Source organism: Harpegnathos saltator, unplaced genomic scaffold (assembly GCF_003227715.2).
Source record: "Harpegnathos saltator strain DR-91 unplaced genomic scaffold, Hsal_v8.6 scaffold138, whole genome shotgun sequence".
Taxonomy (NCBI): domain Eukaryota; kingdom Metazoa; phylum Arthropoda; class Insecta; order Hymenoptera; family Formicidae; genus Harpegnathos; species Harpegnathos saltator.
The window spans coordinates 191,319-215,882 of NW_020229915.1; the positions used below are offsets into that span (position 1 = coordinate 191,319).

Genomic DNA, 24,564 nt, shown 5'->3' on the forward strand with positions numbered 1-24,564 from the left:
ATCTGTACTCACTGTTTTTCTTTGTATAATACATGGCATATTACAATTAATTCGTTTCCATCTTGCAGTAGGATAAATTATGCACAGATAGTTATTAAGCATACTGAAGAGAAAGAACGCCACGTAACAGTACCTACCTACTCGCATAGTGCCTACCACGATGTCATCGTACTGTTTTTCTAAAACTTGAATCGAGGAATCATACTATTATTATATATGGATGGTTACGGAATTCAATGTTTTTTAATTTTTGTTCTTACAAAATTTTTGAAATTTGCGAAAATAATGAGTGGATGGGGGAGCGGGGAGTGTAAATTTGATATTTTGAGAAGTTTGAATTAACAGGTGCAAAGAGCATCAAATACTGTAAAACTCTTATATTTACTATGTTTTCATATCTTCCATATTTTAGAAGATATTTGATAAAAACTAAAAAGTCCGTTTTTTTCAAGGGATGATTTCAACCCCTAAACCTCGAGATAAGCACATATAAAAAAATACGTGTCTAATATTTTTTTATCCTCTACAACATATCCAATGCCCTTTCAAATCGATGAGGGACGCCCCCGACCGTTCCCTTGTAAGTGCATGAAATTTCGAAACTTGAACTGCCGCCATTTTTAATGGGGGGTCATAGCGACTTAAAATTTTAAGGGTATGTTTGTTATGAAAAGACCTTTCAAATGAGCCCCCACTCGACCCTTAGTCCAATTTAAAATTTTCAACCCCCTTTTATCCCCGCGTACCAGGGGGTAGAGAATGATCAGTATCCATGTCATAGGGTAGCTTTTTTGAAAAATCAAAATACGTGTTTTACCGTTTTTTGATATTTTCATTTTTACAAAAATTATTTAAGGGTTTCCACACTTTTGACAAACTCAGTATATATATTGTCTGGCATTACTACTTGTAGCGCCATCTAACGGAGAAAGGTATGCAACTGGGCATTTTTTGAACGACGTTTCTTTCGTAATGAAAATTTAGGGATTCTGATTTTATATTAAAAATTCTCGACTTATAGTGTACGTAGGAAAAAAATAAAGACAGTTTTATCATGTAAATCGACCCTAAGGAATCGATTGAAGTTACTTAGAACTTGATCAGATTAGCCATTTGAGCGGTACGATAATCTTGCCTCGGATCAACTAAGTGCTTCGCGTAAAGAGACACGGCCGGTCTCGCGATCCGTGCGCGTTACTTCGCTCTCGCGTGCACTTGGCGCGAGACACTACCGTGTCTCTTGATGTGTTTGTTTGAACTTCATTTTCCCTTCATATTGCACATATTCCTGTCGGTACTTCTAAGTACCAACTATATAATTAAACACTGTAAAAAGTATTTTCCTCTTTCCTAAAGTTATTCTGCATCAAAATTTGTCTAATGATGCAAAAATACAATTAAAAAATTGCTGGTTAATAAATTCAGGATATAAAGGGTTAATGTAACTTCTCAAGATGAGAATACTCCTATTTCAAAATTAACTGTTGAAAGAACTGTAAGGCGATTTGAAAAAACAGGGAGCGTTAAAAATCGTCTTGAAACAAAAAAGCCTGCCGCAGCAACAAATGAAGAAAAGGCACCGGATGTGTTACAATCATTCGTAAAGAATCCACAAACTTCTATCCGCAGAACTGCTTAAGAACATGAAATAAATCCTATGTCTGTGCATAAGATATTAAAAAGGAATAAATTTCGCCCTTACAAAATACGACTTGTTCATAAACTAAACGAAAACGATTTTGATCGATGTGTTCAGTTCTGTGAGACTATAGCGAAAATAGATGTAGAACCTAACTTTTTTATCTAACAGTCTTCTCAGATGAAGCAATGTTTCAATAAAACAGTATTTTTAATAGACATAATTGCAGATTATGATCAGATACGAACCCTCATTGGATGTGGGAACATAATATCTACATAAATTGAACGTTTGGGTAGGAATATTAAATAACAGATTAATAGAACCATTCTTTATTAAAGACAACTTGACAGCCCATTCATATGAAGACATACTGAAAAAACAAATTGTCCCTGTAATCAGCGCGATCGTTGGTGAAAACTTTCAACAGGGTTTCAACAGGATGGTGCAGCACCGCATTATGGGCGAAACGTATTTATCTAGACACAATTTTTCCTGAATGGTGGATAGGGAAGAGAGGCATGATCGAGTGACCAGCTCGGTCACCGAATTTCACACCTCTCGACTACTTTCTCTGGGGTTATCTGAAAGATCAAGTATATAAAACTAAACCTCGGAATTTAAATGATCTACGAGATTGGATTCTTGATGAAGCGGTACTTATACCTAATAAATACATAGAAGATGCTATTTCAGGTTTTTATCATCGATCAGCGCATTATCAAACAATGAATGGTAAACAATTTGAACGTTTGATACATTAATCGCGCTTTCAATTGCTAGTTCTCCTTTATGATCATCTTGCCTTAGCTGGCTGGATACTTCTTTGATCTTGCCTTGACTGATTGGATATTTCTTTGATCTTGCCTTGGCTGGTCAGATACTTCTTTGATCTTGTCTTGGCTGGCTGGATACTTCTTGGATCTTGTCTTGGTTGACTGGACATCTTATCATAAAAAGCTTGATAACTTCGAAACGGCTTACTCGAAGTAGAAAAAATTATAATGCTTTGAAAAGGTCTGAAGAAGGGCTACAAGAACGTGTAATAAAAAATAGGGAGTTCTATTTAAAAAATTCAAGTTGATCTTGTCCTGACCTTGCTATTTAAGGTAAAATTCATAATGTCAGTAAATAGATCTTTTGAAAACTTATAATTTTTATTTGAAATATTTTCTTCTAAACTGTTTAGTTTTTGCGATATTTCACCGTCCCGGTACTTTTTAAACATTCTGTATATGTATATTACTTGAATAACACAATCAAACAAATAACGCAATCGAATATCTTATATGATATGCATATTATTTGGATAACATAATCTTAATAAATAACGGTACTTCAAAGCCATATTGGCATACTTTATTATATGCATTGATTTGTCCGAAATAATCAAGTTGAACTTCAAGTTCACGAACTTTTATTGAAAGTAAATTACATTAATCTTAACAAGAAGGCAAATAGCAAAAATTGTTTTTAATTTTTTTAATATTTAAATATTTAAATATTAAAATTTTTTAAATATTTTATTTGTGTGAAATAGAAAAGAGGGAAAAAGATGCGTTTTGTAACTTTATTAAATTTATATAAACCATTTGTACTGTAATATAAAGTAATATGATCTACAAGTTTTATTATTGTTCACTCGAATACTGCAACAACTGTAAAGAAGAAAGAAATATATATATATATAAGGTGTTTCATAAATCGGTACGAGTAATTCGTGGAGACAGAGCAGAATACGATAAACATAAAGTCTCATACTATTTTGCGATATTTGCGATAGTTATCGATAGTTATTAATTACAGAAATCTGCCGAAGACCGCGCGCCGTAATGGATGGTTGGAGAAGCGTGGCAGCCGCTTGGAACACAGCGCTGCTTAATCGATCTAGCAACTGTTTCCGGCATATGGCGGAACGTAAGAGCGACGAAATAAGACAAATCGTTGTTCTTTCGCTCACCTAGCGCCGGCAACAGTTGCTAGATAGATTTGGCCGCATTCTTACCCAAATAGCTACAATGCTTTTCCAATCATCCATCTCGACTCGCGCTCACTCCTCAGAATCCTATAATTAATAATAATAATTATTGCGAATATTGTAAAACAGTACCAGACTTTTTGTTTATCTTGATCCCATGTTCTACATCCCATGTCCATTGTTTTGAGATATCCTATACATACAGGGTATCCCAGTCCATACGTATCAAACACCCGACTTTAACGTGACACTTTAGAGAAAATTTCAGACTATAGTTCAGAGAATAGTATGGTTTCAAAGGGAACATAAAACAACTATATCGGTTTGCTTACAGATGTCACTATTTTCGAGATATTCACTGATCATTACTTTTCTTAAATGAAAAACCAATTTCTTATTATATTATCTTTTTCTATCAATTAATTTGAACAACTTTTGTCTAGAACAATTTTTTTATTTGCCTAATATGTTTTGAGATATTTAAGGAAAACTTGATAACTTTTTAATATATGATATATTAATTTATTGATTCCCCTTAGGGTTACGAATTTCATACACTTCTCTTATTCTCTATCTTAACCTACTTATTCTATCCTATCCTATCCTTCTCCCTACCTATACACACACACACTCTACGTAACTCCCTCTCCTATTCTGGACTTCCGTTCCCGTTTACAGTTTATCTTCCCTAATCTCATCCTCCTCACACTCATCCTTCCACTCACTCTTCCCCTCCCCACTTACCCTATCCAACTCCCTTAACAATTTCTCTCCCTCCCCCTCCTTCCCTCCTTCCCCAAAACCTCCCCCGCCATCTCCTGCCATGTCCCTTCCTCCCCCAACCCTACACATTCCCACACGTGCTCCCATACTTCCTTTTCTACCCCACATATCCTACACTTCTTTTCTTCCTCCCCCTCCAAGTTTTCCCTCCTTTCATTCCATTTCCTAATCTATATCTTGCAACTCTTTGCCACCTACTTTCTCCCCAACTTTTCTTTAAATACTTTGGCACTGCCACCTCCTTTATCTATCTATACCATCCATTATATCTTGACTCCTCAATTTTCTTCCACCTTTCTTCCCTTTGCTGCTTCCTCTCTCTTTCCACTATTTTTCCCCTCTCATCTCTCCCCTCTCCCTCAATTCCTCTACCTCCTCTATCCTCCACCCTTTTGTCTCTATGTACGCCTTCCTCTCTTCCTCCCATCCCTTCCTTGCCCTTCCTTTTTTCATTCCTTCCCTCATTTCTACCCAACACCTTGCTAGCTTCCCTCCCCTCCCTTTCTCCAATTTCTTTTCATATCCCCATGCCCTCAATCCTGCCTTTCCACTTATTTTCTCTCTCTGCATCTCCTCTCTAACAATGTACTCTGGCATGCACCTTTTCACTCCTAACACCCATCTTAAATATTCTCATGCACCCTTTCTATTCCCTCTCTCTCTTTCCATCCCCAAATTTCTATCCCATAACTCATCACCGACCATATCAGCCTATCGAACAACCAAATTCTTCTTCCCCAGTCCCCTCCAAATCTCCTCTTTCCTATTCCCCACACCTGTCCCAGTATTGCCCCTCTTTTTATCCTCTCCCTCACTTGTGCCTCCTGTGATCCATTATTCTTTATTGTGTATCCTAAATACTTAAACTCCCTTGCCTCCTCTATTTTCTTCATCACCTTTGTTTTATCCACATTTACTTCCAATCCTTTCCCATCTAAATATCTCTCCATCCTTGCCATCATTCCCTTTAATCCCTCTTGATCCTCTGTCAACATCGCAACATCATCCGCATAGGCCAATGAGTACACCTTCCTATCCTTCAACCTCACTCCCCCCCATCCTCCTCTCTCTAACTTTTCATCCATATCCGCCACCAACAAGGTAGACAAATTTGAACTTATTGGACAGCCCTGCCTTACTCCCCTCATCATCCAGAACCTTTCCCCTTCCCTTTCCCCCACCCTCACTCTACAGACTGTTTCTCTTAACAACTCTTCGCATCTTCTGATTATACCTTCGCATATTCCCCTTCTCTTCCTCGCTTCCATCAGTACCCCCCTACCCACTGAGTCAAACACCGCCTTCAAACCCATAAATAGCACCATCATCTTCCCTTGCTTATCTATTTGTCTATTCACTAAATAATTCAGTACATATATGTTATCTATGGCTCCCACCCCTTTTCTGAAGCCCGTCTGACTCGGAGGCAACAACTCTTTTTCCTTTATCTCCTCCTTCAGCCTTCTGCCAAAATTGCAACGTATATCTTATACGCCGTCTGCGTCAACGTCACTCCTCTGTAATCTTCCGGTCTCTCTTTTCCTTCCTTCTTTAATATTGGCACAATAACTTCCTCTTTCCAATCCAGCCATTCCTCACCCTTCCACACCCTATCACAAATCTCCCATATCCACTCTTCCACTTCTTCCCCCCCATACTTCCACACCTCATTTGGAATTCCATCCCCCCCATCGCTTTCCCATTTTTTAGCCTCCTTATTATTAACTTGATAACTTTTTAATATTTAACAATATTTAACGTACCATATCTCACTATCTGTCGGAAAAAAAAGTGGTACTAGACTTTTTTGCTCTATTTAGTTTTAAGAATATATTGTTATAATAGCGCCCTGGCTTTTGTTAACTTATTGACATTTGAAAATTTCAAAATTATTAAATTAACCAAAATCAGGACGTTTTTATAATAATATATTCTTGACACGAAATAATAAATCTAGTACCACTTTTTCGTTCGACAACTAACGAGATATCGTAAGTTAAATACTGAAAAAGTTATCAAGTATTCAAGTTTTTTTTAATATTTCAAAAATTTTCGGCAAATAAAAAATGTTTCAGATAAAAGTTGTTCAAATTAATTGATAGAAAAAGATATAATGAAAAATTCGTGTTTCCATTTAAGAAAAGTAATGATCAGTGAATATCTCGAAAGTGGCGCAAATATCCGCAATAGATATCGTTATTAATAACAGAAATCTGAGGAGTGGGGATGCGTCAAAATGTATGATTGAAGAAGCTTTGCAGCCTCTCAAGCTATAACGCAGCCTAATTGATCTATACTCCGTTCACGGGGAGAACGACTAGCTCCGCGCAGCTGTGGGCAGAGTGGGGAGACTCGTGCACACTCATAGACATAGTATACCTAGACTGCGTATTCAAGTGGGGGTAGTGGGGATAGAGCTCACGTAGAAAAGAATGCACTCCGTTTTGTCTGTGCGTTCTCTTTTTCATACTCTTGATGGAAGGAAAGAGGCACTGTTTTTTTTTTCCAATATAATGATCAACCTAGATCACCTTGCCTTCAGCTCATCCCGAGGTATATACAGTTACAGCCGCTACACTGTCGTATAGGTTAGCAACTGCCCCTTCCTTATTCCCCTTCCATCGAGAGTATGTGAGAGAGAACGTACAGACAAAACAGAATGCATTCTTTTCTACATGAGGTTTACTCCTATCCTTGAAATTTAGGAGAACGCGCAGTCTAGGTATACTATGTCTATGTGCACGCTACTCAATACTGTGTATGTAATTATCATTCGCTTGGGTCCCGGCGCACAATCAACTTTCTGTAAATAGAATAGTTGAAATAATTTGAACATCGCGCTATCATACCGCAGTACGTAACGACTAACCTTCAAATGTTCGAAATATGTTAGTGCGTATTTATACGCACAGTCTCCCCTTCCAGCTGTAGCCGAGTCTGACCTGGCTTGGTAGCGTGGAAGGGGACAATAGGTGTCCCGTCAGGCGGGATCTGACCGAACTAGACGAAATGCCTGGTCGTTCTCTCCATGAACGGAATATAGCAACTGTTGCCGGCGCGCGGCGAGGGGAAGAACAACACGCCGCTATTCGTGTCTTATCTCGCCGCTTCTACGTCTCGCCGCACGCCGCCAGCGGTTTACTAGATCGATTGGGTCGCGCTAATTGTAAGAATGAGCAGTTGAAATATTCCTCCAATACTATTTCGGCGCACTATTATTTGTCAGATTTCTATAATTAATGACCCAATAATTAGTACGAATATCACAAAACAAGACTTTTACATATGCTATAATCTGCTCCATGTTTCCATGAATTCCTTGGAACGAGTTGCGGGATATCTTGCGTACAGGGTACGATTTGCAATTAACGTTCGTTAGAATGGAGGGTACAACATTTACCGCGTGCTGTAATTCCAGATAAGCGTCTTTCAAGCCCTTGGTATTAATTATTATGGAATACTCTTTAAGGTAGACCAAAACTTCGTCAAAAGGTGACCTGTACAACGATCTGGAGTTCCATAATGCATCATTACAACTCGTCTTGCGATAACAAAGCCACGCGGAGGCAAACTTCACAAAATGACATGACACGTGGCGCGTGTTCGTGACATTGAAGACGAGATCATAATTACTCATTACTGCGCAGAGATGGGGTATCAGCGCCACCATTTCGGTATAGCAAAAGTCCAACAAAGCCGTTAAACATTGATACGTCATGTCTCTTTGCGCAGAATCTTTCTAAAACGAAAAAAAAACGATAATTTAAAGACAACTGATTAAAGCAATTCTAAATTATTAGATAATTATGTCAACCTCTTTCCTCTCCCCCTCTCTCCCCCTCTCTCCCTCTGTTTTCCTCTCCTTCTCTCTCTCCCTCTCTCTTTCTCTCTCTCCCCCCTCTCTCTCTCTCTAAGCGAAGAAAGAATCGTCAACTTTCCTAAGATACACTTTTCGTCGCAATACGAGATATTCTCGTACGCTTCTATTGGGTGAGTGCAAAAGTTCGTGCGGAGTTTGTGAGTAAAAGTCACACAGTGATTAGGCAAATAAAAATCTTTATTCAATCAATGATATATTCTCCATCGTTTTCTATAATCTTTTCCCAACGTTCTGGCAGCATACGGATGCCTCGATCATAAAAACTGCGTGGTTTAGATTCGAAGAACGAAGAGACGCCGTTTTTTAAGGCCTCCAAAGAGTCAAAGTTTTTTCCATTTAAATAATTTTGCAATGACCGGAACAAGTGATAGTCAGATGGTGCGATATCAGGAGAATACGGTGGATGCGTTAAGACATCCCATTTCAGGCTCTTCAGTTTGTGCAGCGTCTTTTTCGAAACGTGTGGTCTGGCGTTGTCGTGATGAAAGACGACTCCCTTGCGATTTGACAAAATCAGACGTTTCTCTTTTATTTCTCGATTCAGATTGGTTAATTGGCGACAATACTTGTCCGAATCAATCGTTTCGCCAGCGGGGAGAAGCTCGAAATAGATTATGCCCTTGCAATCCCACCAAACAGAGAGCATCACCTTCATCGAGTGCAAACTGGCCTTTAGCATTGCGTCACCATGCTCACCTGATTGTTTCCATGTCCGTTTGCGCTGAACATTGTTGTAGAGGACCCATTTCTCATCGGCCGTCACTAGTCGATCCAAAAACGACTCATTATTGAGCCGCCCGAGTAAAGAAACGGCTGCAGAAATTCGCTTGATTTTGTTCTTCTCGGTCAGCAAATGGGGCACCCATATATCGAGCTTCAAATCGAATCCCATCTTTTTTAAACGCCGAAAAGCGGTTGATCGGTCAACGTTTAGTGCTGTAGCAACTTCTTCTGTTGAAATTCGCGGATTATTGAGCACTAAAGTACGCAAAACATCGTCATCAATGTTAGAAGGTCGACCAGAGCGTGGCTCGTCTTCAAGGTTAAATTCTCCGCGCCGAAATTTAGCAAACCATTTTTCCACAGTTCGTTTAGCTGGTGCTTCATCCTGATAAACATCCTGAATGTTTTTTACGGCTGCGGCAACGTTTATTCCCTTCCGAAACTCGTAAAGCATAACATGCCGTAAATGCACCTTATTGATATTCATTTTTAAAATGATATTTCTCGAAGCAGTTTGTATGAAAACAAATGATTTTTTTTTTAATAATAGCTGAAGACGTCACCTTTCCAACGTTATATAATATGTAGATGGAAGTATTAATGACAACACTTTACGACGCTTATAACTCTATCTATTGAAACTCCGCACGAACTTTTGCACTCACCCAATAGATCGCGATAGATAATTTTAAATATAATTAACCTGCGCATGAATGATATGAAGAAGTTCATAGAGGTTGATAATCATATCCGCATCTTCGGTATTAGCCACAATCTTTTGTAAAGTAACAGCCGATCCGTCAAAATTCTGTGTTAAAAGCTCACATATAAATTGCATTCCATTCATTACGCAGCATGGCGATTTTGACGTGTACGTTAACAATTCGACCAAGCTTTTCACATGGACGATCAACGACTGTTTGCACTGAAATTCATGCAAGATATTTGAAATTAAGATATTTCAACATTTTTGCAAAACTATAATTCACGCGCATGGATCTCTTGCAAGCGATCCTTTAGCGCCGTTACCTTAATCACGGATCTCTTCTGACAATGAACTATGAACGCAAGCAACTTCACGCTGATCGACGATAATTCCGATCTTTCCTTCGAAAATCCGTAAATATACAGATTCTTTAGTAGCGCAGCATTCTTTAAGTAGATTCGAAGCACTATAATAGAAACGTTTCTACTAAATATATTATTCTACATTGGAAAACTGCCTTTATTTTTTGCTAAAAACATGCATAATCTTTACAATCGTTTCAATAAAATTGCCCTTATTTATATATTGGGTCTGGGAAAAAGTTCGTGGCGTTTTTCCCGATAGATGGCGTCAATTGCAAATAACTCAGGAAACACAGATCGCAGCGACACTACTGAATACTCGTTGGAAAGGTGACACTTCGAGCGTTACTTTGAGTGTATAAACATCGAAATTGGTGTAGTGGTTGGAAAGTTGTTTGCGTTTGAAAATGGAGAAAAGTAATGAAAAATTGCGCCATATTTTGCAATATTATTACAACAAAGGGAAGAACGCTGCTCAGGCTTATGAAAAAATTTGTGCTGTGTACGGTGAAGGTACTTTATCAAAATCTGCTGCGCGGAAATGGTTCGCTCGCTTTCGTTCAGGTAATTTTGATATGAAAGATAAGTCACGCTCTGGTCGTCCAATCATTGAAAAAACTGATGAAATTCTTGAAAAAGTCTAGCAAGATAAGCATATCAGCAGTGTCGATATTGGTATGGAGCTAGGCATTGACCACAAAACTGTTTTGAATCATTTACACAAAGCTGGCTACAAAAAGAAGCTCAATGTATGGGTTCCTCATGAGTTGAGTGCGAAAAACATGATAGACTGAATTCACATCTGCGATGCGGTGCTGAAATGCAATAAAATCGAGCCATTTCTGAAACGTGTCATAACCGATGATGAAAAATGGATCACGTACGACAATCGGAAGCGTAAAAGATCGTGGATAAGGGATGGTGAGCCGTCACAAGCGTTCGCGGAGCCAGGATTAATGCCGAGAAAGGTGATGCTGTGTGGTCGGACTGGAAGGGAATTGTCCACCATGAGCTACTTCCAGTTGGTCAGACGATTGATTCTCAACTCTACTGTGGACAACTAGAGAGATTACGCCAGGTAACTGAAAGAAAACGGCCCGAATTGAATAATAGGAAAGGTGTTGTCTTCCATCAAGACAACGCCCGACCACACACTTCTTTTATAACCCGTCAAGAATTGGGAGAGCTTGGTTGGGAAGTTTTGATGCATCCACCGTATAGTCCAGACATAGCACCCTCTGACTATCACTTGTTCCGATCTCTGCAGTACTCTCTCAATGGAATTAAGCTGGTTTCAAAAGAAGCCTGTGAAAACCACTTGATTCAGTTTTTCAACCAGAAACTACAGAAGTTCTTCACCGATAGCATCATGGCTCTACCCGAAGAATGGCGAAACATTTTCGATAATAATGAAGCATATTTGGTTTAAATAAATTCATTTTCACACTATAAGAAAACCAGTTGAATTTTACTAAAAAAACGCCACGAACTTTTTCCCAGACCCAATATTTCACTTCTTACCTTTGAATGATTTACGTGACACAGCAACCACTAGAAATATATACGCTTGCTTTATCACCGAAGTCATAAATTTCAAATTCGTAGTCTTCTTCAATACAATGTTGGTAATACTATTGGCGCCACGCTCAATGAGATATATCGGTATTGTATACGGTTGAGTAATATTAGCTAATTCCAAAACTGCCTCAACATGCACAACTGCAAACACAAATTCAGTCAAAGGCGCGTTCCGCAATGACTATATTAACAAGAGATTATTATATTAGGAGATTGAATTAGTTCTGGCCCCTAGCAATAGATGGCTTTAGTAATAAGTTAATGGTTAGTACGAATGTTGAAATCCGGCAACACTAGAAGATTTGACATTTTTCTATGATATATGATAGTTTATGCTCTATTGTTCCTGATAGTTTCATTGTTTATTCGCGTCTAAAATGAATCGTATAAAATTGTGTTTTCGACATTTATTATTTTTTTTGTTTGTTTTGAAAAAATCGGCAATTGAAGCTTATGAAATGCTTGTTACAACTTATGATGATCAAGCTCCATCGTATTCCAATTGTAAATTTTGGTTTCAACGACTTAAAAGTGGTGATTTTGATTTGAGTGACAAAAAATGTACTGGTCAATCAAGAAAATTCTAAAATTCTGAGTTGTAAGCATTATTGTATGAAAACACCGTTCAAACAGAAAAATAATTGGCTGAATAACTCAACATCGATAAATGAATAATTTCTTAATGCTTACATGCCATGGGAAAAATTCAAAAAGAAGACAAATGGGCTCCACATGAAAGTGCCACTGCAAATCGTTTAAATATCGCCATATTTTTGCTTGCCGGACAGAAAAAAAGTTGTGGTGAATTGTAACTGCAGATGGAACGTGGAATTATTTTGATAATTCAAAACGAAAAAAATTATGGGTTGATTCAGGACAATCATCAACATCGACATCAAAACTTTAATATTTAAGGTTACAATGCAAAGCAATGCTTTATTTGCTTGGTAGGATATTGAAAATGTGTATGTATGAGCTTCTAAAACCGAATGAAACAGTTACGGAGGAGCGATAACAATTGAACAAATCGAATTGATGCAAAAAAAGCCAGCGATAGCCAGTAATAGATGCAAAATAATTCTTTTGCACGAGAATACTCGTCCACATGTTGCTTTAATCGTTAAACAAACATTGTTAGTACTCGAATGGGAGATCTTTCCATATTCAGCATACTCTCCAGACCTAGCACCATCTGATTACCATCTATTCCGATCGATGCAACTTTGGCAGATACACACTTTAATAATTACGAGGATGTGCAAAAATAGGTGTCTGGATTGCTTCGAAAGACAGATCGTTCTATCGTCGCGGAATCGCTGCCAGAAAGATAAGAAAAAGTCACGGCTAATGACGAAAAATATTTTGATTGATGTAAATTTAACCATTTTTTTTAGATGAAGAAAGAATTGATAAAGTAAGACTAGAATTAATACAATCTCCTAATATATCAATTGATTATTATATATCAATTATGATCAGTATACAGTGCCAACATCTTTTTACTTAAAATAGTCAGGAGAAACAAATTATGAAATATCATCTCGGATCAAAATTTAAATTTTATATTTATTTTGCAAATAGCAAAACAAATCTGAAAGATTAATGGATATTTTTTTAAGGTGCAATATTATAAAAGTATACTGTCTTCTAATTTATGTAAATTTCTCCATATTGAAGTCCTGCAAACATATAGCATTAATATCTACAGCTCTGTACTTAAAAGAAGGAACCTCGAGAATTTGATAAGTAAAGATACCCTTTGCTACGTAATATAGCACGCATTCCAATTATGTTTGAGATTAGACTCTTTACAGGCAACTTTCGAGATGAGTGCAGCATATTTAAAGTGTTATGAAGCTGTGTTCTTATATTTTCACACTAAAGTTCCCAAAATGTCTTTCATAGCTGCTGCCAAGTATATGAAAAGATCAAGATAGCTTGTAGAAAAATAGGTGACACGGTATAAGGAGAACTAGAACTAGAACTGTCGATGACCTGTCAAGATGCGGTAAAGAGTGAATCTCGACATCATAAAAGAATAAAATATTTGAATGTATGTATGAGCAAATTCCTCTGCTAACTCTGAGACAAACTCAAAAAAAACTAGCCAAAAAGGGAATAAAATTTGATTTAATGACCATCAAACGCTATTTGGAAGAAATGAAATTTATTTAGCAAAGTGCACGTGAGAAAACGTTGCTTAATGAAAAATATATTGAAAAACAAATGAATTGGGCAATCATCGATAGCAATTGGAGCAAAATTATATTTCCTGAAATTTCTTTATAGGCATGGATACATATGAAGTGTGTTTAATCTGCATATGATCGTCGATTGTTGATGTACTGATAAATGTACACTGATAAATATTCAGTAGAAATTCATGTTTGAAGTTTCTTTAATATTCGAAGGCTTGGAGATTTAATCCTTTTTCACAAAAAATCTCAAAGAGCACAATATAATAAAGACTCTGATAAGCGAGATTTGTTGAAAGCTGCCAAAAAGTGCTTTGGAAAAAGAACAGCCAATTGAATATTCTATGAACACAACGATCCCAAATATCAAGTCGTCTATATATAGCGTGCAAATAGAAAAATAGCATAATGACTTTAAACTGGCTTGCACAATCATCGAATGTAATTCAGTTGAAAACGTTTCTTATTATACGAGTCTTATGAAGAAGTTTCAAGGAAAATGTGTATTTATTGCAAAACAATTGTCACTACATCTTTGAGAAAGAATAATGGGTGAAAAGAGCTAATTTTGGCCCATCGTAGGAAACGGACAAAACATATCATTTCCAGAGGATTTTGACTTGCTGAACATGATACCGTCGTTAGTTTCTATTTAAAACCTGGACATGTTCTAATCCGAGGAACAAATAATCCTCCAATAACACAGGCCGACAAAATTTTACGAAACTCCAGACCCTGAGACCAGACTATACTTTCCCGAAGGTTTTCGGTCCGCTGAATCCGAATCCGGCAGCGGAATTGCTCCATCACATCAGGTTTGCGAGATATTCTAATCTGAAAGTGCAAAAAACACAGTTTTTCGCTATATTCGGGGTTATATTACAACGTGAATTAATTTTTCTCTACAAAACTCGTTACAGTATCTGAAAGTACTACTCTTCACCTTCAAAATGCATTTTGTATTTTTCATATATCTTATTTCTTCTCGAAGATATCGTCCGTTGAAATTTTTTAGTTTGGCGTTTTCGTTACTACCTTACAAAAAAAAAGAAGTTAATCCGGCAGGTGAAAGTTGTGTAAAGGGGAGGTGGACAATCCGATTGGGGTCGGCCCACCTCGCCAATCCCCTCCCCTCCCTGAATCTTTCAGGAAGGGGGGGATAAGGAGGAAGGGTGGATGTCCCCTTCCTTCTAGGAGATACCAGAAGGCCAACCGGCGGGGTTACCCGCCGGAGATCGCGCTCCTCCCACTAATTCCCCGAAAGAGGAAGGGGGTGCGGTACAAGAAGGCAACTGGGGCCGGGGGGTTGGAGAGGGAATGCGGGAGCAGTTCCCCTAACTCCCCTTCTCACGGTCCGACAAGTAGACATCCCGCAGGGATTTTAGTCGGTAAGAGCCCGACATAACCCCCGCCCCCCTTCAAGGGGGGCGGGGGTATCCATGATGGATTTCCCCTGCGTGAACAAAAAAAAAGGTGAAAGTTGTGTAATTATGTTTTTTGGGACGCTGAATCCGAATTCGTTGTCGGTTCAACCCCATGACCATCAGGTCATGGTTTGTCCCTAACCTCAAAAAAGATTTTCGAATTCGCCTTTTTTTGATCAATTATTAGGGACAAACCATGACCTGATGGTTATGGGGTTGAACCGACAACGAATTCGGGTTCAGCGTCCCAAAAAACATATAATTACACAACTTTCACCTGCCGGATTAACTTCTCTTTTTTTTTGTAAGGTAGTAACGAAAACGCCAAACTAAAAAATTTCAACGGACGATATCTCCGAGAAGAAATAAGATATATGAAAAATTCGAAATGCATTTTGAAGGCGAAGAGTAGTACTTTCAGATACTGTAACGAGTTTTGTAGAGAAAAATTAATTCACATTGTAATATAACCCCGAATATAGCGAAAAACTGTGTTTTTTGCACTTTCAGATTAGAATATCTCGAAAACCTGATGTGATGGAGCAATTCCGCTGCCGGATTCGGATTCAGCAGACCGAAAACCTTCGAGAAAGTATAGTCTTGTCTCAGGGTTTTAAAAATGTCGGCCTGTGTAATCGATTGGCCTGGAAAACCTTTACATAAATTTTGAAGCTATTGCAAACTTGTGTATTAGCTAAATTATCTGAAGACAATTTAGATTTTTTATTTGATAGAATTATTCTCGGTTCATAATTAATATAACAGTTAAATATATAGTTAAATAGCTAAATAATAGTTAAAAGTGTTCTGTTTTTATACAAAATTTGATATAACAAATAATATACACGGTATCATAGACCACCCATACCACCTGACCTTTCCGTAAACACATTTTAGAGAAAAATGTTTGAACAAAAGTTATATGGTTTTAAAAGGGTCATATAATAACTAAATCATTTTGCTTACAGATGGTACCACTTTCGACATATTTACTGATCATTGTTTTTTTTAAACGAAAACCTTTTTTATTATCATCATTTTTATCATCATCCTTTTTTATGAATTAATTTAAATAACTATTGTCCGAAACATTTTTTTATTTGCTGAATATTTTTTAAATATTTAAGGAATACTCGATAACTTTTTCAATATTTAACTTACGATATTTCACTAACTATTTGTCGAAAGAGAAAATAGTACTAAACTTTTTTACTCAGTTTAATCTCAATATATATTGTTACAATAATGCCTTACGTTTTGTTAGCTTATCAACCTTTGGAAATTTCAAAAGCATCAAATTAACAAAAGTTAGGGTTCAATTGTAATATATTCCCAGCAAACACAATTACATAACAGTTACATTGTCGTAATGTAACGAAATGTATTAGGTGTACAAATGAAATTATTTTAAGCAGTTATGAAATCAATTTTAAATTGAATAGATTTTCCCGCTCTTTCGTGATGATGCAATGTTGACATATAGCTATTAAAAAGAACATATAGGGCAAGAGCATAGGCTTTTGCATAACACATAATACATAACGCATAAGAGAATAAACCAATCAGTTTTCTTCATTTCCTTCCTCAGGACAGAAATGAAGAACTCTGATTGGTTGGTTCTCTTATGCGTTATGTATTATGCGTTATGCAGAAATCTGTGCTCTGGCCCTTCGGGCCCTTCGGACCAGAGCACAGATTTCTGCATAACGCATAATACATAACGCATAAGAGAACCAACCAATCAGAGTTCTTCATTTCTGTCCTGAGGAAGGAAATGAAGAAAACTGATTGGTTTATTCTCTTATGCGTTATGTATTATATGTTATGCAAAAGCCTGTGCTCTTGCCCATAGTTTGGCGAAAGGCCCAACATAACCTTCAAAAGTATTCAGTTCAGTACAGTCGAAAATGGCAACAGATAAAGTGTATATCCGACACTGCATTCTTTACGAATTCCAACAAGGAAAAAATGCTGCAAGAGCGTGCGAACCGATTTGTTCCTTTCTCGGCGAAGGTGTTGTATCGTACGATGTGTGCGCATTTTGGTTTAAACGGTTTAAAAGCGGTAATTTCAGTATAATCGACAAACACTGCCCTGGAGGCCCTCCGAAGTGCGATAATGATAATTTGGAACAACTGCTCGCTGAGAATTCGGCACAAACACAAAAAGAGCTTGCAGAACAGTTGGGAGTAACGCAGGAAACGATTTCCAAACGCCTACATGAGATGGAAAAGATCCAGAAAGAAGGAAAATGGGTTTCGCATGAACTCACTGAAACCAACAAAAATCAACGAGTGGCAGCGTGTCTTTCTCTTCTCAATAAGCAGCGTCGAAAGTCTTTCTTGTGAAAAATCGTTACGGGCGATGAGAAATGGATACTCTATGACAATTCGAAACGCAGAAAGTCATTGGTAAATCTAGGCGAATCATCAAAATCGGTCGCAAAACCCAATCGCTTCGGAAAGAAGGTTCTTCTCTGCATTTGGTGGGGTATCAAGGGCGTGCTTTATTATGAGTTGTTGGAACCGGGTGAAACAGTTACTGCGGAGTGCTACCAACGTCAATTAATCTGCTTGAGTCAAGAATTGGAACGAAAACGCCCGTATACTGGCAAAGGAGAACGTCTAGTGAAATTATTGCATGACAGCGCCAGGCCACACATTGCTTCCAATACAAAAGACACCATAATGAGTCTTGGCTGGGACGTCTTGCAGCACTCGGCGTATTCACCAGACATTGCTCCATCCGATTATCACTTATTCCGATTATCACTTGTTCCGGTCGATGCAACACGCCTGTCCGATATGCACTTCCAATCAGTTGAGATCCGAAAAGGGCTTGACGACTTTATCGTGTCCAAAGACGTAATATTTTTCCGAGATGGAATTCATCAGCTGCCTGAAACATGGCTTAAAGTTATAGAAAGCCACGGCGAATACTTTGATTGAATAATTTAATTTACTTTCTTTTAAAGTAAACCTTGAACGTAGCTGAAAATATTGGATTATTCATTTGTACGGTCGCGGACATAGAGATTGTCACTTTTTTTTTAATGACTTTCAGGACGTATCCCGACTCGAGAAAGATGAAAGCTGCTGCTCCGCCTACGGAGCACGTCTGCACAGTAACTCACAACGAAAAGCGAAAAATGAAATATACGTGTATGACATAAGTATGTCAATAATATTGCGTTCAGCGGAGAAAACCGCTCAGTGAGCGATTAGTGAGTAAATACCAGGTATGTAAATAATATGAAACCGGAATTTTTGTATGGAAAATACACGTTTATTGTATGAAAATGATAAAAAATATTTGATTTGAAGTATTGCCCATCGCTAGCTATATATTCTTCCCACCTGTCTGAGAATTTGTGGATGCCACGCCAAAAAAACTTTTGAGACAAACCAGTCATCGAGCCATTTTCGTACATTTTCGTAAGAAGTGAAACGCTGCTCAGCAAGTGCGTGTCCCATCGATGCAAATAAGTAGTAATCGGATGGAACCAAGTCTGGTGAGTAAGCCGCATGCGAAAGTATTTCCCAACTAAACACCTCAATCGTTTCCTTGACCAGTTTTGCTGTGTGTGATGGTGCATTATCATGAAGCAAAATCACTTTGTGTTGCCTTTTTTGATATTCTGGTCGTTTTTCACGCAAAGCTTGATTCAAATCGATCATTTGTTGTCGGTGGCATTTAGTATTAACGGTTTCGCCAGGTTTTAGCAGCTCATAATAGTTCACACCCTTCTGATCCCACCAAACACAGAGCATTGTCTTCCGTCCATAGCGATTTGGCCTTGCAGTCAATGTCGATGGTTCGCCTGGAGTAACCCATGATCTTTTACGCTTAGGATTCTCAAAATATATCCACTTTTCATCGCCAGTCGCAATTCGATGGAGAAATGACTTTCTTTTGTACCTGGCGAGCAGCATTTTGCAAGTGGTTTTTCGGTTTTCCTGCTGTCTTTCATTCAGTTCATGTGGAACCCATTTTCCCATCTTCTGGATCTTTCCCATGGCTTTCGAACGTATAGAGACGGCTTCCCGTGTCACATTTAATTGATCCGCGAGTTATTATTGCGTTTGAGCGTCATCCTCATCCAACAATGCTTGAAATTCGCTGTTTTCAAACTTTTTCGGTGGTCTTCCACGTTCTTCGTTTCTCACGTCAAATCGCCACGTTTGAATTTTTTAAACCACTCAAAGCACTGTGATTTACCAAGAGCATGCTCACTGTAAGCTTCGACAAGTATTCGATGCGATTCTGCAGCAGTTTTCTTCAAATGGTAACAGAAAATCAATGCTATCCGCAAATCGTAGCTTCCAGGCGCAAAATTCGACATGTTCAACTCTATTACAAACTATGCTGTTGTATGAAACTTGTATTGTTGTGAGTTGAAAACCTTTGTCAGATGTCAACAAATGGAAATGGCGCCAATGACGCGGTTTGACGGTAACTACATTGACAGCCATCTATGGGCAAATTCCGGTTTCATATTTACAGACCTGGTAAATACGATTTCACTTAAAATTTAATATACATACCTGTTCAATACCTTGCAAAAGACGCATTCCTATTTGAATGACTTGCACTATGTATCCCTCCGCTACTGATTTTTCAAAATGTAAGAATTGGGTGCGTTCACGACACTCAACGGTTGAGCAACTGTTGAATAATTCGTCAACGTTATTAGTCTGAATGTAAGGATCTAACAGTAAGGACCAATAGTCACTAATCGCTCACTGAGCGGTTTTCTCCGCTGAATTCAATGATTGTTGACATATTTATGTCATACCACGTATATTTCATTCCTCGCCTTTCGTTGTGAGTTACTGCGCAGGCGTGTTCCGCAGACGGAGCAGCAGCTCTCACCTTTCTAGAGTCGGGATGCATCCCGAAAGTCATTAAAAAAAATGACAACCTTTATGTCCGCGACCGTACAGGGTGGGGAAAAATTATTGGTCATGCTTTTGCTAGTCGATTCTACTCGTCGAGATCGCCAACATTGCATCATAAACAAGGTGCCGCAAAATTAATTTTCAAGGTCATTTTCAATGTCAAATTTTTTTATTAGCTTAGTCGATTCTACTCGTCGAGCTGAACAAAAGTCTCAAAAGGACCATATGCCGAAAATCAATATTTCATAGAGAAATCTTCGTTTGAAGTTTTTAGAAGTCAAAAAATTTCGTAAAATTAATTGTCATGGGTGTAAAATCTGCTTAACCTGCTATGAACGCTATCCAAGAACAACGAAGTGGGCGTGGTAGATTTTAGTTCCCTTCGGAGTATCTTAGTACGCAGTAACATTTCAAAGGCTGTTGGTTCCTTAAAGCAACGGTCATTTGCCTCAGAGAGGAATAAAAATCGCTCCATAAGACATTCGTTACTTGTGCTTAAGAAGTTTTCCATCCATATCCAGACCTTTTTCGTGATTATTAGAAGACCGCTGCCGATCTTGAATCAATTTTCAGTGTAAAATAAAAAAAAATTGTTTTAATTTTTTACCAAATTTTTTCTAAGAATAACGTTGCTGTAGCATGCCTTGACGTGGTGGCCGTGATCGGGCGTATCGGGATGGGGGTGACCAACGTCTAATGCTTCGAGCAATTGATCGTGCTCATGGTAATTATACACGAGCTCTTTATGCTAGTTGGTTGCGACGCCAAGCTAATGGCAGACCATTACGTCCAAGGTCCGTGCCTGATCGTCGAGAATTTCAACGACTCGATGAACGATCCCATGATCAGGAGCAAAGGAATTTTGCAAGTGCTGACCACCGTAGGGCAGGTCGTCCTCGTGTGCTTGGAGAATTGAGGAACGTGTGATTGCTCTAGCTTGAACTTATCCTGTCATGGGATCACGACGCATTGGCGTGCGAGTAGGGGTTGATCATAAAACAATTTTGCGCATTCTCCGTGAGGAAGGCCTACGACCTTACAAAGTGCAGGTAGTGTATGAGGTACGACCTAGTGATCGCTCGTCTTCGTTTTTGTCGGTGGATGGTTCGCAAGATTCGAAGAAATCGGCACTTTTTGAAAAATATAGTGTTCACTGATGAATCCAGTTTTTCCAGCACTTCCATTTTGAACCGGCAAAATGTTCGCATCTGGCGCAGACGCAATCCACACGCAATGGTCCAAAGAGTTCAGCAGGGCCGTTTTTCAGTCAATGTTTGGGCAGGGATACTCAGGAATAATTATATTGCTCCTGTGTTTCTCTCAAACCGATTGTCAAGCGTTGAGTATTTGCGGTTTCTACGTCATATTCTCCTGAATCGACTGCGACGTATGGTTCCGAGAAATGCCCGTAATCGAATTTTTTTTATGCATGACGGTGCTCCACCGCATTTCGGCAGGCAGGTCCCCGCTTTTTTACAACGAGCTTTTGGAACTCGATAGATCGGTCGTAATCCTGCGCCACACTTATGACCCGCCCGTTCACCTGACCTGAACCCTCTGGACTTTTATTTCTGGGGAGCTCTGAAAGCCATTGTTTATGGGTCAGGCAGGGCTTTAAGGACGGCTCAGGATTTACGAGATCGTATTGAAGAGGCGGTTGCTACTTTAGCACGAAACCGAGCTGTGCTCCGTAGATTGCGAAATAATTTGGTGAAGAGACTCCAAGCTTGCATTGATAACGGTGGTCGTTACGTTGAAGCTGGCAGACAAGCACAACTCCTCAGGGCTATTGGGGCCGATGGATCAGTTCTGTTTGTTCGTAGGCAACGTCGACGACGATAAAGTGAGAGGCAAGGGGAACTCACAATAATCAAGTCACTCCGAAGTGAGAGGCGAGGGGAACTCACTATAATCAAGTCACTCCGAAGTGAGAGGCGAGGGGAATTCACTATAATCAAGTCATCCCGAAGTGAGAGGCGAGGGGAACTCACAATAATCAAGTCACCCTGAAGGGAACAGAAATCTACCACGTCCACGTCGTTGTTCCTGGGCAGCGCTAAGAGTGGATTAAGCAGATTTTTGACCTTGAAAACAAATTTTTCAGGGTCATTTTTAGGGGATGATTTTCGCTAATCATGATCAGGATATTCAGAACATGATTTTAAGAACTTTATAAGCATCAGATTTATTTTCTGACTTCATAAAAATCGATTTTTTGGAAATTTCAGGCAAAAAAACTTTAAACGAAGATTTCTCTATGAAATATTGATTTCCGGCATATGGTCCCTTTGAGACTTTTGCTCAGCTCGTAGAATCGACTAAGCCAATAAAAAAATTTGACATTGAAAATCATCTTGAAAGTTAATTTTGCGACACCATGTTTATAATGTATGTTGGCGATCTTGACGAGTAGAATCGACTGGCAAAAGCATGACCAATAATTTTTCCCCACCCTGTACACCTAATAACCTAATAACATGTAATGTAACCTGTATGTTACAAGCAACATACACGTTAGTTGTAATTTCCCACTCATAGAAAGCTGTAGTTATATAACAGAAATATTACATATTACTAAAATGTTATATAATTATAATATTATTGTTATACAGAGTGTTCAAAAAGTTCTGGTACGGCCGGTAACTCTTGAAATACTGGTTATCGTAAAAAGTTTCTTCGACAAAAGATACAGGGAATAAAAAAAAGTAATCAATGGTAACCTTGACTTTTGACCTTGAAATAATCTTCAAGGTCAAATGAAAATCAACCCCGTTTCTTCAAATAAAAGCATGTGTTTTTGATAGCGGAAACTGAAAGAGCTTAAAAAATTACGTCCAGATACAGTGGCGATCAAAAGTTTCGGGCCAAATATTTTTTTTACGATATTCGAGAAACAATAACAGCAAAGTCAGAAGTACTTGACTGTCATAAAAATATTTAATTTTAGCAGTAAATCAATGTAGTTTAAGCTATAGGAATGTATTTATTTACTTCATTATTCCCGGAATACATTAACTTGCATGTTCAAAAATATCGGGCCAAGTTATAACTATGACCTCTAATGATGTATTTGTTTATATTGAGAGTGTTGTGGCACTGAAATGCTTACATTAGTACGCAACAATTCGTCTAGTGAACATCATGTCACCACACACGGCGATACAGCTGTGCAAAATTGTTGTGAAGCTTTCAAGAGAAGGCAAGACATCGCAAGAAATTTCGGCGTTGTTATCAATAGGTAAAACAACAGTGAATAATATTATCAATAAATTTGAGACTACAGGAAGTGTAGCTAATCGTCCACAAAGTGGTCGACCCCGGAAAACAACAGTGCAGGTTGACAGATTATTAAGAAAAAAATATTTAATTGACGTTCGGAAGTCTGCCGGTATGATTGCTCAGGAATTACGCGGTGAGAACCTTGCTGATGTGAGTCGTATCACAGTATCGAGACGTCTGAGGGACGTTGGACTTTTCGGTCGTATTGGTGTGAAGAAACCTCTCATTAGTAAAAAGAATCAGAGAGCCCGATTGCAATTTGCCGAGAATCATAAAGACTGGACTGTGCAGGACTGGAAAAAAAATACTATTTACTGATGAAGGAAAATTTAAATTATTTGGAAGTGACGGAAAACAGTATGTTCGACGCCCTGTTGGTGCCAGATATGATTATAAATATCAAATACCAACAGTGAAACACGGTGGAGGTGGAGTCATGGTCTAGGGAATCTTATCGTATGAAGGAGTGGGTCCGTTGATAGAAATTGAAGGTGTGATGGATCGCTTTGTATATAAGGACATACTAAACAAGCAAATGCTTCCTTATGCCAAGGATAATATGCCTCCTGGGTGAATCTCCCAACATGATAATGATCCGAAACATGCTTCAAAGATCGTATCACAATATTTATCTGCCAAAAAAGTGCAAGTTTTAGAATGGCCTGCTCAGTCTCCGGATTTAAATCCTATTGAGCATCTTTGGGATGAACTTGGTCGCCGAGTAGTCAAAAAACATTCGAATAAACGAGATTTATTCAAAACTTTGAGTGAAGAATGGAAAAAAATCCGTCGAGATGTAATCATCCATTTAATCGAGTCAATGCCACGTTGTTGCGCAGCAGTCGTTATTTCTAAGGGAATGGCTACTAAATATTAAAAATATTATTATTTTGTGATTCAAAGTACCTTAAAGTTCCTGGCCCGATACTTATGATCATGCGTCTTTCACATTATGTTAAATAAAAAAATTATTCTAACTATTATTTTATTATTAACAACGTTTTATTCATAACAAAACATGTTATTCTATGTAGAATAAATCCTTTTTTTGTTCATTTTTCCTAAGCCCAAAATATCGAAAAAATCTACTTGGCCCGAAACTTTTGATCGCCACTGTAT

At 38.3% G+C, this 24,564-nt stretch overlaps 1 protein-coding gene across 1 annotated transcript in view; it reads right to left on the bottom strand.

The window, feature by feature from the left end:
- Positions 1-3,201: 3,201 nt before the first annotated feature.
- The window catches only part of LOC105191819 (uncharacterized), a 114,676-nt gene continuing 93,313 nt past the window's right edge, over positions 3,202-24,564 (bottom strand). The window contains exons 11-15 of the mRNA XM_025308070.1: positions 11,593-11,790; positions 10,033-10,175; positions 9,707-9,928; positions 7,801-8,139; positions 3,202-3,297 (exon numbers count right to left, since the gene is read on the bottom strand). Coding sequence (XP_025163855.1) covers positions 3,271-3,297; positions 7,801-8,139; positions 9,707-9,928; positions 10,033-10,175; positions 11,593-11,790 — 929 coding nt within the window. The 3' untranslated portion in view covers positions 3,202-3,270. The remainder of the gene's footprint in view (positions 3,298-7,800; positions 8,140-9,706; positions 9,929-10,032; positions 10,176-11,592; positions 11,791-24,564) is intronic.